The sequence below is a fragment of the Nematolebias whitei genome, chromosome 3 (assembly GCF_014905685.2).
Source record: "Nematolebias whitei isolate Nwh7 chromosome 3, NemWhi1, whole genome shotgun sequence".
NCBI lineage: Eukaryota > Metazoa > Chordata > Actinopteri > Cyprinodontiformes > Rivulidae > Nematolebias > Nematolebias whitei.
Window position 1 is genome coordinate 30,739,534 of NC_056500.1, and position 15,477 is coordinate 30,755,010.

The window sequence follows — 15,477 nt, forward strand, 5'->3', positions numbered from 1 at the left end:
ATATATATATATATATATATATATATATATATATATATATATATATATGTATATATATTTTTTTTTTACTGTAGCTAAGCTTTTTTATTTATCATGTCTGAAACATATATGTGAATTCACACCAGCAGTTGTGCGCGCTCAGAGCTGTCTGGAGACGCTGCTGTACGTAAAGTATGGCAAGCCAAGTGGTCCATTAATAGCCACTTTTACTACATGTCTGGCTATTAATGGACCACAATGTGCAATGGCTTTGACCTTTTAGGGGCAGAGACTTGAGTTGCCGGATCCGAGCAAATGGTTGCCGGAACGCACCCGGTCAAAATGAGAGAGTTCCCGGATCTTGTTCCAGCAGGATCCAGCTCAAATTATGCACCGACTATAATGCAGTGATAAAGTACAATATTATCTGCTAAAAATAGGCTTACAAATGCTTATTGTGCTCACAAGGTAGTAACTTGGTCTGAAATGTTTAATATAACAACTCTAGATGAAATATGTAGGTGAACAGATTTGGCTCACTATTTGGCAAGAAACTGGTCAGTTTTGTCTCTTTATCACCCTTAATTAATGCATAATAAAAATTATTAATGATTTATAAAAGCATTTATAGAGGAATTAAGAATGTATCTATAAACTATTTATTAGTCATCTATAAGGGGAGCCTTATTGTAAAGTGGTACTGTGACATGTAATAAGATAAGCTTCCTTTAAAGGAAAGCATGATTAGAGAACTGATGACCTTTAAGTACTGCTGGTGGGCGCAATGTGTAAAAGCCTACAGCAGATGTAAAACTTTTAGATTGTACAATGACAGAACACAGAACTTATTTTATTGTTAACTCAGTGGAAAACACATTTTAGGAATGAACTTGATAAAAATGTCAATATAAATGCCAATGCTACCCACATATCAAGCTCATTTATAGATTTCATTATAACAATGTAAATATGTCACTCCTCTGTATAAAGTGGCTTGTGCCATATGTATATGAACAATGTGCAGATGTGTTTTTTTATATTCAAAATTATTTTATTGAAGTCTAAAAAAAAGCAAACAAAACTAAAAAAAATGCTTTAAAATACTTAAGGTGAAACAACCTTCGCAAGAAATTGTGGAACGTTACGCTATTAATGTCGACAGATGTGAGGTAGGAGGGTTGTAGTAAAGCGTTATGGTACCAATGCTAGGTTTGAGCTGCTACAGTAAGTAGCTACAGTTAATTGTGCTGTGGGGGGAGGGTGGGATTTGGTAGGCGGGGCACTTGGCTCTGTGTGTGTTTAAACCAGCCACCCCAATTATCTGAAGAAGCTATTATGTCCCCTCAAACCCAGCCGGTCGAAGCAGATGGTCGCTTGTCCTGAGCCTGGTTCTGTTGAAGGTTTCTTCCTCATGAGGGAGTTTTTCCTTTCCACTGCTGCCTCTGTACTTGCTTAAGATGAGACGGCAATGAAGTGGAAACTCAAAGCAGTCTGCTCCTCAGATAGATAAATAATGTTATTAAGTGACTTTACATGTAGCTGAATGTTTCTGTACAGTGCCCTGAGACGACTTCTGTTGTGATTTGGCTCTATATAAGCAAACTGAATTTAACTGAATTTCAAATAATTGGGGTGGCTAAAAATGAATCCTATAGTGGCCAAGGCCACCACTGGCCACCCCTGGCTCTGTCATTGTGCCTGGTGGTGAATAAAATTACTTCCTCTGCTCGTCAGGATTTGTTACTCTGCACCGCCACGGAAAAGAAAAAACCCAACTACCAGTACCTCTGTTCTTCTACACAGTGTAACTCCTACCAGCTTGAATATCTTGTACCAAAAACATTAAGGTTTACTTGCATTACCTGTTCAGTTCCAGTCCAGAAAAACACTCATCTCAAAAACTATATTCACTAATCAAATTCCTCAGTGAATGGGGACACTGGTGTACCACTTGCAACCTATTTTTTATATGTATTTGTTGGTTCCCAACTCTGGTCCTCGAGGAACACTATGCTGCACGTTTTAGTTGATTCCCTGCTTTGACGCATCTGATTTGAGTGAACGGGTGATTAGGGGGCTAATGCAGAAGTTGAGGAAGTAATTAAATCATTGAATCAGGTGTGTTGGCACAGGGAAACAACTAAAACATGCAGGATAGTGTTCCTCGAGGACCAGGGTTGGGATCCACTGAGAGGATCTACTAACCTTAGACACCACTGTCCACAGATCATGAGGAAGGGGATGGAGCATGTGGAGCAGAGACAAGGGGACTGGGAGATGGGGTCACATCATATAATCTTCATGCAGATGATATGAAGAAAAAAAAAAGGGCCAGTAACAAACAACAGAAAACATAAGGGTCAAATTAGTCATAAGAAAATATAAAAGCCATGAAATTCACTTGCAATGAAACATTGTTATGACTACATGAATGAAAATCCAAATTATATATAAAAAGTAAATAATACACAAGTAAATAACAAATGTATGATGCAAAAAAAAAAAAAAAATCATAGGTCTAAGAGATATAGATTGAAAGCCCTAATAATTAGTCTTCCACCACCATGATTGACAGCTGTGACAAGTTTGCTCTGATATTTTGTGCAAAACATGAGTGACTTGTGCCCAAACATCTTCTCTTGGGTCTCTCTTCTGTCTCAACATACACAACTGCACAGTTTGGATGCAGCTGGGCATACCCAAGACATATTTCCACTTGTAAATAATATTTCTCATTCTGCAATAATTATTAACTTTAAATAGTTCATACTGTCAGCTTGATGATAATCAGAAAATACATCTTTAGGATCAATGCTTATAATTTTCCTGCACGGTGGCTCAGTTGGTGGAGCTGGTGCCTCTTGGTGAGAAGGTTGCTGGATCAAATCCTGGCCGGGGGCCTTTCTGGGTGGAGTTTGCATGTTCTCTCTGTGCATGCATGGGTTTTCTTTGGGTACTCCGGTTTCCTCCCACAGACCAAAAACATGCATGTTAGACTGATTGGTAACTGAATTGTCCCTAAGTGTGAGTGAGAGAGTGAATGGTTGTCTCTGTGTATCACTGTGATGGACTGGAGACCTGCCCAGGGTGTCCCCCACCTCTCACATAGTGATTGCTGGATATGGGCACCAGTGACTCCCGAGACCCAAAAAGGAAAAAGTGGGTAAAGATAATGAGTGATGCTTATAATTTTATTCTTTTGCATTATGTTAATCAGAATGCTCAAAATACCAAAACTTTTTTTTTTATAGAGATGCCCACACCTGTTGTGATTCATTCATTATCTTTACCCACTTCTAGTCATCAGTTAATCAAGTGCTTAATTCAAAACATACTGAAAATGTTTTGGTTACTATCCAATTTTTTTTTTAAATATTCCAGCCTCCTACCTGCGTCCTTGGGAGTTACTAATTTGTTCCTTCATGCTGATAGCTTGATGAAGAAGGCCATCAATGTTCTTGAAATACAGAATGCTGTTTGTCATGCTCTTCACTGCACTGCAAAAACCAAACATCAATCCAAGCATTAGTTGTTGGGAAAAAGGCAGGTAGGGTTGTGTGAACATTACATTTTAAAAATGTACATCATCTCACCTGCATGCATACTCCACAGTATAGATAGCGCCTTGACTTTGTTCTTCCCAGCTCTGCATGTTTGTCTGAGGGAGAAATTAATAAAAGTAAAAACCATAAAAAAAGCAAATCACAAAATGAGTTAAAGAAGCACATAACATACTTTTTATTCTTAGGTTTAAAATTGAGGTCAATTCTAAGTAATTTCACCACAGTTATTGAAAAGAAAATGTCTTTTAGAATTTTTTTTTAATCAAGTCAGATACCAGGGCGGCACGGTGGCACAACTGGTAGAGCTGCTGCCTCTCAGCGAGCAGGTTATCCCAATTCAAATCTGGGGACCTTTCTGGGTGGAGTTTGCATGTTCTCTCCGTGCATGCGTGGGTTTTCTCCGGGTACTCCGGTTTCCTCCCACAGACCAAAATCATGCATGTTAGGCTGATTGGTAACTCTAAATTGTTCCTAGGTGTGAGTGAGAGAGTGAATGGTTGTTTGTCTCCATGCGTCCCTGTGATGGACTGGAGACCTGTCCAGGGTGTACCCCACCTCTCGCACAGTGACTGCTGGATATGGGCACCAGTGACCCCCGCGACTCAAAACAGAAGAAGCAGGTAAAGATAATGGATGGATGAAGTCAGATACCAGAATTTTAACTACACCGTGTCAACGAGGAACAAAGACCATAACGTCCTTTTAATACAAACATGCACCTCAGAAAGCTTATCAACAGAGTTTTGTTTTTGGGAGTCTTTTTAAAGATGTTTATCTATAAAAAGGGTAACATATATTGGGAAACAATAGGAAGTGAGTTGAAGTTAAACCTGGAAGTAATATTCAGTGTTGGAATTCATCTGACAGATCACAAAACCAGTGACTAGCAGGTGTGCCACTCTTCAAATGTAGCTAATATTTAAACCTGCATCTCCAAAGCAAGAGCATTTAGTCTTGTTCAATATGTGTTGCCTCGACTTTTTCCTTTCATCTCTACTTTCTATATCAGGTTGGAGGAACAAGTAGACAAGAGAAATCGAAAATAGCACAGAGGTTGCTTCTTGTTTATAGAAGAAAATAGGTATTTATGATTAGGGTTGCTGGAAGGTCACACAGTAAATATTCGTTGTGCCTATTCTGTTTTGAATACAGTTATAACAGTAAACACCATCACCTTGTGTTGCACCAGTTCAGGCAGAGACCTCCTGACATGCTCCTGCAGTCTGTAGAGAGCTACGGACGGCTCGTTAGCCAAAACGTACATACTCTCCGTGAATTTGTCACTCACTGTAGACAAAAAATAAAATAAATAAAAGTCCAGGCAAGAGTGTAAAACAACAAATTCATAATTTAGAAGATTAAATGATGACTGAAAACGCTTTAAACCCACAACTGTAATAAATATCAATAGCTTAGCCGCTAGCCTGAAGAGACAGGTCCCAGGTAGGCACCGTTAGGAAGGTTAAAGAGATGAGTTGTTTACTGATTTATTTGTTGATGTTTACCTCGTCGAACCTTTAGCTGCATCTCTTGATCTTCCATATTGCAAGCTGTTTTTTTCCTTCTTCACCAGAATCACCCGGTTCTTTTCACTTCCGTATTATTGTTCTTCTGTGTCACATGATAAGATGTCCGGATGGAAACATTGACGCTAACTAACGATTCTTGAAGAAAAAAGTGCCAGACGCGTTGACACAGGCTCCCGATTCAAACGCATTTTTTTGTTTGTTTTTGTTTGTTTTGATAGTTTATCAGGCGATAATTAACGAGCATCGTCGGTCGTGATTACGAAACATTTAGGAAAGCAGCAAGATACATTGCATGACCTGAAACAGTTTACTTTCAGTTTTCCCAAAAGGAAATGCGGTTGTGAGGCTGGTTGTGGTGAGTGCAAATCATTATTTGCTTCATAAACTTGCTAATTTTGTAATGGCTTTCGTCAAATGCATTGTTTTTATTGCAGTTGCATTGTTTTTATTGCAGTTATTATGGAGAGCAGAGGCGATGAAGATGCAGCAAACAGCCAACATCTTCAGCCATCAGGTGCTGAATGCTCCAGTTCAAGACCTGAAAACTCCAGTGGTACTGTTTGTGTCTGACACAAGTTTCCAAATGTTACATTCTTTGCACATTTAATATCCATGCATGTATATCATCTAAGATGATGACCTCAGAGTGATTAAACTGTAAATATCGTCTGTATCCACATGTTTCCTCTGATGCAGACGAGGACGACCTGTTTAAACACTCAACCACTCTGACCAACAAGCAAAGAGGGAATGAGATTACAGTACGGCCAGCGACATTGGATGGCAAGCACCTTACTGCTTGTTTTTTTTTTTCATTTAGTTAACAAGGCATATTTTCTACGTCTGGATGATTTAAGATGATTTTATTTCCCCTAACAGCTCTATCCATACATCAGCTGGCAGCTCAGGGTGATTTATCACAAGTGGCAGCACACCTGAATAAAGGTTAGTCATCCAGTTTGTGTATATTCATGTTTAAATGTAGAAATCTGTACAGCGTCCTGTTTGATCCCACAGACAGTTCGCTGCTCAGCAGACAGGACGAGCGAGGTTTTACTCCGCTCATGTGGGCAGCCGCGTTTGGCGAGAAAACAGTGGTGGACTTTCTCTTGGAAAAGGTGAGGAGGGAAAACAAAAAGCCACGCATGCAATTAAAATCAAGCTCCCTATTCTCACTGAGGTGGATGCAAAATGTATATTTTAAAGGGTGCAGACCCCAACACAATTGCAAGGGAGCGAGAGAGTGCCCTGACACTGGCCAGCTCTGGGGGGTTTGTGGACATTGTGGAGACTCTCCTCAGACATGGAGTCGACATTAACACCTATGACTGGGTACAGCTAGGACTTTATGACTTTACACCAAACATACTTTAAATTTTTTTTTTAACACAAAGTCTAATGTGCTTGATAATGTCTAAAATTTCCATGCTTTTCTTAGAATGGTGGAACTCCTCTTCTATATGCTGTCCGGGGAAACCACACCAAATGTGTGGAGGCACTATTAGGTACGTATTAGGTCTATTATTCAAAGAAAATGTAAGCAAATTCAGTTTAAATGCTTTATTTCTAATTTTCATGCTCTCCTTCAGCCAAAGGAGCAGATATGACCATCGAGTCAGACTCTGGCTACAGTCCGATGGCCTTAGCCGTTTCACTTGGACACAAAAAAAGTATGTGTTAAATGGCTGCACGCAATCCTGCTCAGAATTACTGGCAAACCTGAACTGCAAGTAGATAATTTAGGATTGCAAATAAAACACGTTTCATGCAGACGTTTACAATAGTAGACGGCTTTCATAAATTATTTTTAAATATTTTGAGTTCACAAATTCTGGTGCCACTGATGAATATTTGAATCTTTTTTTTTTTTGGTAATAATGTGGGTGGTACGGTGGCTCAGTTGGTAGAGCAGTTGCCTCGCAGTGAGGCTGTCGAATCAAATCCTGGCCAGGGGCCTTTCTGGGCGGAGTTTGCATGTTCTCTCTGTGCATGAGTGGGTTTTCTCTGGGTACTCCAGTTTCCTCCCACAGACCAAAAACATGCATGTTAGGCTGATTGATAAATTGTCCCTAGGTGTGAGTGAGAGTGTGAATGTTCGTTTGTCTACGCGTCCCTGTGATGGACTGGAGACCTGTCCAGGTGTCCCCCGCCTCTCGCACAGTGACTGCTGGACATGGGTAACGGAGACCCTGTGACTCAGAAAGGAAGAAGCGGGTAAAGATAATGGATGGATGGATGTTTGCGTCTGTCTGCTGGTAGTTGATCCATTTAGCAGGAGTCCTTTTAGTTTGACAGTTTGGCTGCTTTACAAAAAAAAGTGATCAAATGTAATTGTAAAGCCAGCCGAGTAAAGTTATCTCGGTTTATATTCAATACGGTTTAAAGTCACAGGCTTTTATTTTGGTAACTTCTTTGTGAGAAGTTCTTCATGCCAACGGAGCTTAGCTCGACAAAAGAAAAACAGCAGGTGAAATGGAATAGAGCTAAGTTTTAATAAGTTTGAAGCATGCCACGTTTTTCATTAAAAATTTTTCCTTGTTACTCTGTGAGACATGACCTTTAGGTCATTGTCTGAAAAGATTCAAGATAACTTCATTTACCCATTTAGCATTATTATACTTTGTCACACATTTTGATACCAAACCTCTGCATTTATTTTTCATTCAGTAAATGCCTCAGCAGCACATGAATCTTCTCTTTTGGTTGGTTATTCTCTCGAACATATGTGCCAGTGTACAGTATCATCTACAAACAAATGTACTGCACCGTCACATAGTTTAGCTTTGGTTTCACCGAGTCACTCACGCAGCGCATGTTAGAATTGAACTCACTCCATCGTTCCACTCAGCCTGAAGACTGTTGATTTCTCATTCTTCCAGCATGTCCTGCTTCTATACCAACAGCAAAACCTGATATTTTTTTACAGTTTTTGTATCGTTTAGTTTCTTTCCCCAAAGCGGCATTTCAAATCTTTTATGGGCCACAATTTAGTACGGCTTCCAATTTCTGAAGATCACATTTTAATTACAATAAGTACGTTATCAAAACATTCTGACTGCACTAAATCCAGATTTTTATTTCTGAAAACGGTTTAGATGACCACTATCTTACCCAGAATCGTGCACGTTTTACAAGCAGCATTACAATAATGGCTTTTATTTTATTTATTAGAAATAACACTTCCGTTTCTTTTTTCCTTCCAGTTCAGAAAGTGTTGGAGGATCACATCTTGAAACTTTACAAGCCATCGACATGACATCAACTAAAGCACACGAAACAAAGCTGATCTCAAATCAACAAGCAGGTGTTCGAATTAGATGGTAGGAAAACATCAGTCACAACAAACCAGACCATCGGCAGAACATCTGTCTGGATGATAATTCTCATGGACGTGTTGATTTTTATGCATTACATGTGTAAACTTGTAAGAACAAGCACTAAAGTATGACATGCTGCAGGTTTATTTTATTTGTCTGAGGAACAATTAAAAAAATAAAATCTGTGAATAAGTTTTAATAAAATTATTTTCTTAACTGACTGATTATTCACGTCTAAGGAACAATGAAATGTCACATTTTTACGATTACACAGGAAATTCATGAAACCTGCAGTCGACTGATAAATCGAAGCATGCTGCGTGTCAGCAGTGTAAGGATGTGTTGACGGTCGGCTGAATGCAGTCGGACCAAAAAAGGCCATCAGTTCACGAGGTGGCAGCGAAAACGTTTCCCAAGTGTCACTGCATCGTCCGTTACATTACCCAGGGGTCTTTTCCTCTCACGAGAATCGAGGGGGAAAAAAAAAAATTGTTCATGAGTTTTTTTTCCCCAAAACATCCAAGGAATAAACAATAACTCTCCCAAAAAAGTCTGCGCTGTTTTCAAACAGTATTTTTACTTTATCCACTGCTGGGGCCTCCTGTATGGGAAAGCTGTGGGTGTGGAGTTAAGAACTTAACGATGAAAAGCAGGAGGAGAAAAATATTATCCGATACTTAATATGAACCACCGAAAACATGGGCAGGATATCCAAGTTTCTTTAAATATCTCCAGTAGCTGAATTATAACGTAGTAAAACAAATACACTTCTGTTGAATACAATTACATCTTCCAAAAATAGTTTGCTTGCATATCAAGTAACGGTTCTTTAAAATATTAAATTGTTTCTTCTTGAATGGAAGGATATCTGAAGGCAGTTGTTGTCTTCTGGGTAAAACTGGCTGATCTCTGTGAAATCTCCCTCTTTGAAGCAGCCTGCAGGAAACAAAGAGGAAATAAGAGGCAGTGCAGAAAACACTGAAGCAGCTAGTGTTAAAGACAAAATTATATGAAAAATAAGTCTGACCTTCTATTCTGCATGTTTTAGCTGAGAAGCCTCCCTGGAACAATATGTTGATCTCTGACACCTGAACAGATTGAGGAAAGTCCAGCAACACCCACTGACATTCACCCTGACAAAGAAATGACATCACTATACAGAACAGTGCGAAAACATTTAACTCGGGGAAAATAAAGTTGAAACATATTAAAAACACTTGTTTCTTGAGAAAGAAAAAAAAAATCACAATTTTATAGTTGCAAATTTGACCAATTGTTGCTTTTTTAAATCAAAGAAAAGCAGCAACTCTACAAGATTTGCAAACATAGATCAAATGTCTTTAAGCCTTTCTTGTTGGGAATTTAACCCAGTAAGACCCAGTTTATGGGCGCTGTAAGTTAAACGTTTTCAGCCAGTCTGCACATCAGACATTAGAGATGTGGGACTTTTAAATCCCCACCTACTCCCCTGCAAACAATCATGGAGTCACACAACTTTTCAAAGCAAAATACAACTGAATATATCACAAAAAGGGAAATTTAAACATTCAGCAACAAGACAAGGACTATGTGAATCAACAGCAGTCATTAACTGCAAAACAAATTGTCTACAACATATTTTTTTATTTTACCAATAGCACTTTATGTGGAGGGGACAGAACTTTACTTGTACTGGAACTAGCTGAAAGGGAAGCTGGTCCATGTCAGAGGTCTAAATACAGTGCATGAATATGCATTTCAGACCTACAGAAAAGCTGTGGGAGCTTAAATCCTGAGCCTTTTAGAACTGTTCTGGTTTTGCTTATTAGTTTCTTATAACTAATTTCTTCTTGGTCAGAGGGAGTCTTTGTCTTGGGGAAGTCTTGCTCACGAGCGATGGTAGGATGGAGCGAGTTGTCAGATTGGAGTCTTCTCCTTAGTCATGAAGGTGTTGCTTCAATTGGTCGTGGTGAAGAAAGAGTTGAGTTAAAAGGCAAAACTCTCAATTTACTGGTCTTTGTTCCAACCCTTAACTTGGTTATGAGGTTTGGATCATGACTGAAAGAATGAGATTCCAGATACAAGTGGCTGAAATAAGCTTTCTTAGGATGGCCCTTAGAGCCAGCCTAGACTCAGCCTGAGAGGGAAAGCTCAGAGTAGAGCCGCTGCTCCTCCACATCGAAAGGAGTCAGTTGAGGTGGCTCAAGCAGCTGATTAGGATGCCTCCTGGTCGCCTCCCTTTGGAGGTTTTCTGGGCACATCCCTCTGGTAAAAGGCCCCAGGGCAGACCCAGAACATGCTGGAGGGAGTGTATCCTCTGGTGTGGGAACACTTTGGGGTCCCCCTGGAGGAGCTGGAGTGTTGCTGGCGAGACAGATGTCTGGGTTTCTCTCCTGGCCCTGTTGCCTTTAGACTACCGATAAGGTAGTTTCTTATAACAAACTAAAATATGCCAATTTTGAGACCATACTTGGTTCTAAAAATATTCGTGGAGAAAAAAAAAACCCCAGAGTGAATCAAAATTATTATGCTACGCTTCAGATTTTGTCTGCACTTCATTCAATCATAATCTGTTTCATATGAACTGTGCCTGACACAAGTGTATTTTTGAACTTTGCAACAGAAAAAAAAGACAAAAAGTCTCAATGGCACTAGTTCCCCCCAAAGACATACAAAATATGAGATTATGTTTAAAGAATACAGGCTTTATTTATTTTTTTTTACATATGTGTAACTAAAATTAATATGATGCAAAATATGAGCAAGAAAATCAACAGCAGATCACTCAAAAACTGATAAAGCAGCTCAAAAATAAATTGTCATAAAATAGTTTACACAATAGAAATACACAATGTTCAAATCAAAGGCTAAGATTATAAAACCTAAACGTGACATATCTTACAATAAGAAGTGGCAATCACATATACAGTGATACTAGTGGTAAATAACCACAGGTGCGTATTTGTTTACCTGGTCTGAGTTCCAGCAGGTTTCTTCATTCTTATCGAACATGTGTTTTTTCCCGAACTGCTTCACATCTCTGTGCAGAACTGAACTCACTCTGAAATAAGAAAGAGGGCCGACACCTCTTAGTTATGTCGAAAAGCTGTTAAAAAGACCGAGTTTAAACACTGCAATTCAACATTTTAAACATATTTTGCTGAATAACACTTTTACTTTGTTTTACCTGCTTCGAGTTTCGCTACAAATCAACGAGGCAGCCATATTGAATTTTTTTAACTACACTCTGCCGTAAAATGTCGCGGCCATGCGTTGATATTTTTACGACAGTCACGTCAGCGTGTTGCGTTTTTCCTTCTGGCCACTAGATGGCGAGCGCGTACTGTTAAATGTTTCCTCGTCTTTAACGAGTGCGCCATGAATTATTCAACTTTTTTTATTTATTTTTTTATAAACCACAGTTACTGCTCAACTCACCAACATTGTCCCTGCTGTTTTATTTATTTATTTTTGTTTATGTACAAAACTTAGATGTATAAACAGCAATTAGTGCGTCCTGATTCATGCTCAGTAATCCAGGTCCAACAAAGTCAAGTCAGGTCTGCTGGACGATTTCTTTGTTGAAACGTTTCTTCTTTCATCCAAAAGACTTCATCAGTTCGAGGAGCCACAACAAACTCAGTCTTATAAATAGCATCTTCACATAGAGGGCCAACCAGTTTGATGGTGCTCAGATGGTTTCTGGAGTCCGCCCTCTCCCCTGCTGACTCGTTTCTGGATGTTTTGAACCACTTTGGCCATGACTGTCTCATTCAAGTCAGCGGGGGAGAGGACGGACTCCAGAAACCATCTGAGCACCATCAAACTGGTTGACCCACTAAAGGTGCTATTTATAAGACTGAGTTTGTTGTGGCTCCTCGGACTCATGAAGTCCTTTGGATAAAAGACGAAAAGTTTCCACACAAAGAAACCGTCCAGAGCACCTGGCTTAAATCTGTTGAACAACCAGTGCAGTTTAATCAATTCAGGGAAACAAATCCTATAGTTTTTTTTTACAGCTTTTTACAGAATAACATTTGAAGACTTTCAGATTCTGACTGTATTGAATATTGCTAAATATTTTTTTTTTTTTTTTTTTTTTTTTTTTTTTTTAATGTAGGCAGCACGGTGGCGCAACTGGTAGAGCTGCTGCCTCTCAGCGAGCAGGTCCCTGGTTCAAACCCCGGTCCAGGGGCCTTTCTGGGTGGAGTTTGCATGTTCTCTCCGTGCATGCGTGGGTTTTCTCCGGGTACTCCGGTTTCCTCCCACAGTCCAAAAACATGCATGTTAGGCTGATTGGTAACTCTAAATCGTCCCTAGGTGTGAGTGAGAGAGTGAATGGTTGTTTGTCTCGTTTGTCTCTATGTGGCCCTGTGATGGACTTGCGACCCGTCCAGGGTGTACCCCGCCCCTCGCACAGTGATTGCTGGACATGGGCACCAGCGACCCCCGTGACCCAAAATGGAATAAACGGGTAAAGAAAATGGATGGATGGATGGATTTTTTATGTAGCTGAATTTACATCATATGCTGACTATATGAGTTGTGATCGAAATGGCTTGAATGAGTTAAACTGAAACTAGATTAAATTGAATTGTACGTAACTGAATTCATATAAAGGTGAATTTAATTTGTGTCAAACCTGTTTTTTTTTTTATTTATGCTGTTTTTATTTCTCTATAACAATACAAGAATGTAATACATTCTTATGCATGTATTACATAAATGTAATTTAACCAGTTTTGTGGTTTTGTGGAACTGGTTTGTTTTACTTTGGAGTAAGCTGTTGGAGGAAGAATCAGTTTTGTTTTGTCTGTTTCCTTGACTGGTGAAGCCTTCCAGATCAAAGGTGAAACGTTTCAGCCCCAAAAAAGAAACTGTCCAGACGTGACTGAAAAATGTTGGATTGTATACCTGGATTATTGAGCATGGACTTTGTTGTTCATATCAAATAGAGTTTACTCCTCTACATGATATGCAATTCTGAAATACTTTTATTTGCATATGTAAACCACATGAAACATTGGGCTACTAAACCATCCATCCATCCATCCATCCATTATCTTTACCCGTTTATTCCATTTTGGGTCACGGGGGTCGCTGGTGCCCATGTCCAGCAGTCACTGTGCGAGGGGCGGGGTACACCCTGGACAGGTCGCAAGTCCATCACAGGGACACATAGAGACAAACGAGACAAACAAACATTCATTCTCTCACTCACACCTAGGGACAATTTATAGTTACCAATCAGCCTAACATGCATGTTTTTGGACTGTGGGAGGAAACCGGAGCACCCGGAGAAAACCCACGCATGCACGGAGAGAACATGCAAACTCCACCCAGAAAGGCCCCTGGACCGGGGTTTGAACCAGGGACCTGTTCGCTGAGAGGCAGCAGCTGTACCAGTTGCGCCACGGTGCTGCCCGGCTACTAAACCCATATCTGTAATTTAGATTGTAATAACGGGAAGGTCCAGCAGAGGGCACTCAGTTTTTACTGAGTTGAATTTAACCAACGTGGTTTGGTCATTTTCCCTATATTCTGAGGCATGCTCTTTACACGTGCACTGAGGACCAAACTGTGGATCTTACAACTTGTCTGAGTGACAGAAGTGACCATTCATTGAGAATTATCTGTGGAAATCCCAGTGAGAGACCGAGGCGACCACTTGTTGAGTAATAGCTTGTGGAAATCCCGATGAGTGAATAACTCAGTTGAGTCACTTAGCTTGCGGCTAATAGATAAGTTCAATATTAAACTGGCAGATGCTGAGATATGTCTCTAAATAAACCAATCGGGAGTTTTTTGGACTTTGTTCTAATCAAACAATTTTCAGTCAGGTCATCTGGACAGTTTCTTTTTTTTTTTTTTTTTTGTGCTGAAATGTTTCACCTTCCATCCAGAAGGCTTCATCAGTCAAGGAAACACACAACCCAAAACTGATTCTTCCCCCAACAGCTTATTCTAAAGTGGAACAAACCAGTTATGTTGGTGCTAAGATGGTCTCTTTGGCACGCCCTCTTCTCTGGTGCCGGCCCTCTCCCTCATCGACAGTCATGTCAAACTGGTTCAAAACCAACAAAGTTCATGCTCAATATTTGAACTAGTTTGATATGACTGTTTGAATCATTGTCCTTTCTTCACTTACTGTGTCCATAAATAACCAAACACACTTCATGGCATTGCAATGAGTGCCTTTAAGATAAGTGTTCAGGTGTTTTTGCTGGTTCGTGTTGGACTGAATAATCCCCAGACGAATGCAATATCAGTTTTCAAGGCTTTTCTTGGGAACCATATCCCTACATCTCTATTTCATAACATAGAAACCAATAACGTGGAAGAGAAACTGTGTGTGTTTGTCTGTGTACGAGAGAAGTTAGTCAATACACATGGTTCATTGCAGATGGAGAAGTCTTGCTGAGGTTTTGCCACCAGGTCTCCTCACAGCAGGCAATCAATAAGTCTGAAATACAGAACCTGATGAAAACCAACCTTCTTGAAAACTGTGCAGCAGAGTTGCAATTGGGGAGAGTGCATATTTAGTAAGTGCTGAATACTGCACCACCCCCAACTCAAAACACCCTCTAACACACACAAAACATGCTCACACACTCTTACTTTATTAAAAGCAAGATTTCTTTGAGGGCAGCATGGTGGCGCAGTTGGTAGAGCTACTGCCTCTCAGCGAGCAGGTTACCTCTGTTCAAATCCCGGTCCGGAGACCTTTCTGTGTGAAGTTTGCATGTTCTCTCCGTGCATGCATGGGTTTTCTCTGTGTACTTCAGTTTCCTCCCACAGCCTAAAAACATGCATGTTAGACTTATTGGTAACTCTAAATTGTCCCTAGGTGTGAGTGAGAGAGTGAATTGTTGTCTCGTTTGTCTCTGTGTCCCTGTGATGGACTGGAGACCTGGCCAGGGTGTCCCCTGCCTCTCACATAGTGATGGATGTGCTGGTGAACCAGTGACCCTCGTGACCTGAAAAAGAAGACGCGGGTAAAAGATAATGGATGCATGGATGGAGATTCCTTTGAATTTGTCATCCAGTTCGGAAAATGCTTTCCAGCCATTATAGGTCTAGAATTCCTTGAAGAAACGCACAACACCCTCT

At 40.1% G+C, this 15,477-nt stretch overlaps 3 protein-coding genes across 3 annotated transcripts in view; 1 reads left to right on the plus strand and 2 right to left on the minus strand.

The window, feature by feature from the left end:
- The window catches only part of borcs8 (BLOC-1 related complex subunit 8), a 7,182-nt gene extending 2,019 nt beyond the window's left edge, over positions 1-5,163 (minus strand). The window contains exons 1-5 of the mRNA XM_037674811.1: positions 5,048-5,163; positions 4,717-4,829; positions 3,573-3,637; positions 3,369-3,476; positions 2,185-2,276 (exon numbers count right to left, since the gene is read on the minus strand). Coding sequence (XP_037530739.1) covers positions 2,207-2,276; positions 3,369-3,476; positions 3,573-3,637; positions 4,717-4,829; positions 5,048-5,084 — 393 coding nt within the window. The 5' untranslated portion in view covers positions 5,085-5,163 and the 3' untranslated portion in view covers positions 2,185-2,206. The remainder of the gene's footprint in view (positions 1-2,184; positions 2,277-3,368; positions 3,477-3,572; positions 3,638-4,716; positions 4,830-5,047) is intronic.
- A 367-nt stretch (positions 5,164-5,530) lies between these two features.
- On the plus strand, positions 5,531-8,371 carry rfxank (regulatory factor X-associated ankyrin-containing protein). The gene is made up of 8 exons (XM_037674810.1): positions 5,531-5,624; positions 5,768-5,854; positions 5,951-6,016; positions 6,089-6,189; positions 6,278-6,403; positions 6,510-6,576; positions 6,661-6,741; positions 8,275-8,371. The coding sequence occupies exons 1-8, from the start codon at positions 5,531-5,533 to the stop codon at positions 8,325-8,327; spliced, it is 675 nt and encodes a 224-aa protein (XP_037530738.1). The 3' UTR covers positions 8,328-8,371.
- Positions 8,372-8,881: 510 nt separating this feature from the next.
- Positions 8,882-11,619, minus strand: LOC119407979 (nuclear receptor 2C2-associated protein). The gene is made up of 5 exons (XM_037674812.1): positions 11,555-11,619; positions 11,338-11,428; positions 9,416-9,521; positions 9,257-9,324; positions 8,882-9,004 (listed from the first exon to the last, which is right to left on the minus strand). Exons 1-5 carry the CDS (start codon positions 11,590-11,592, stop codon positions 8,882-8,884), a joined length of 426 nt encoding a protein of 141 aa, XP_037530740.1. The 5' UTR covers positions 11,593-11,619.
- Between the last annotated feature and the right edge of the window lie 3,858 nt (positions 11,620-15,477).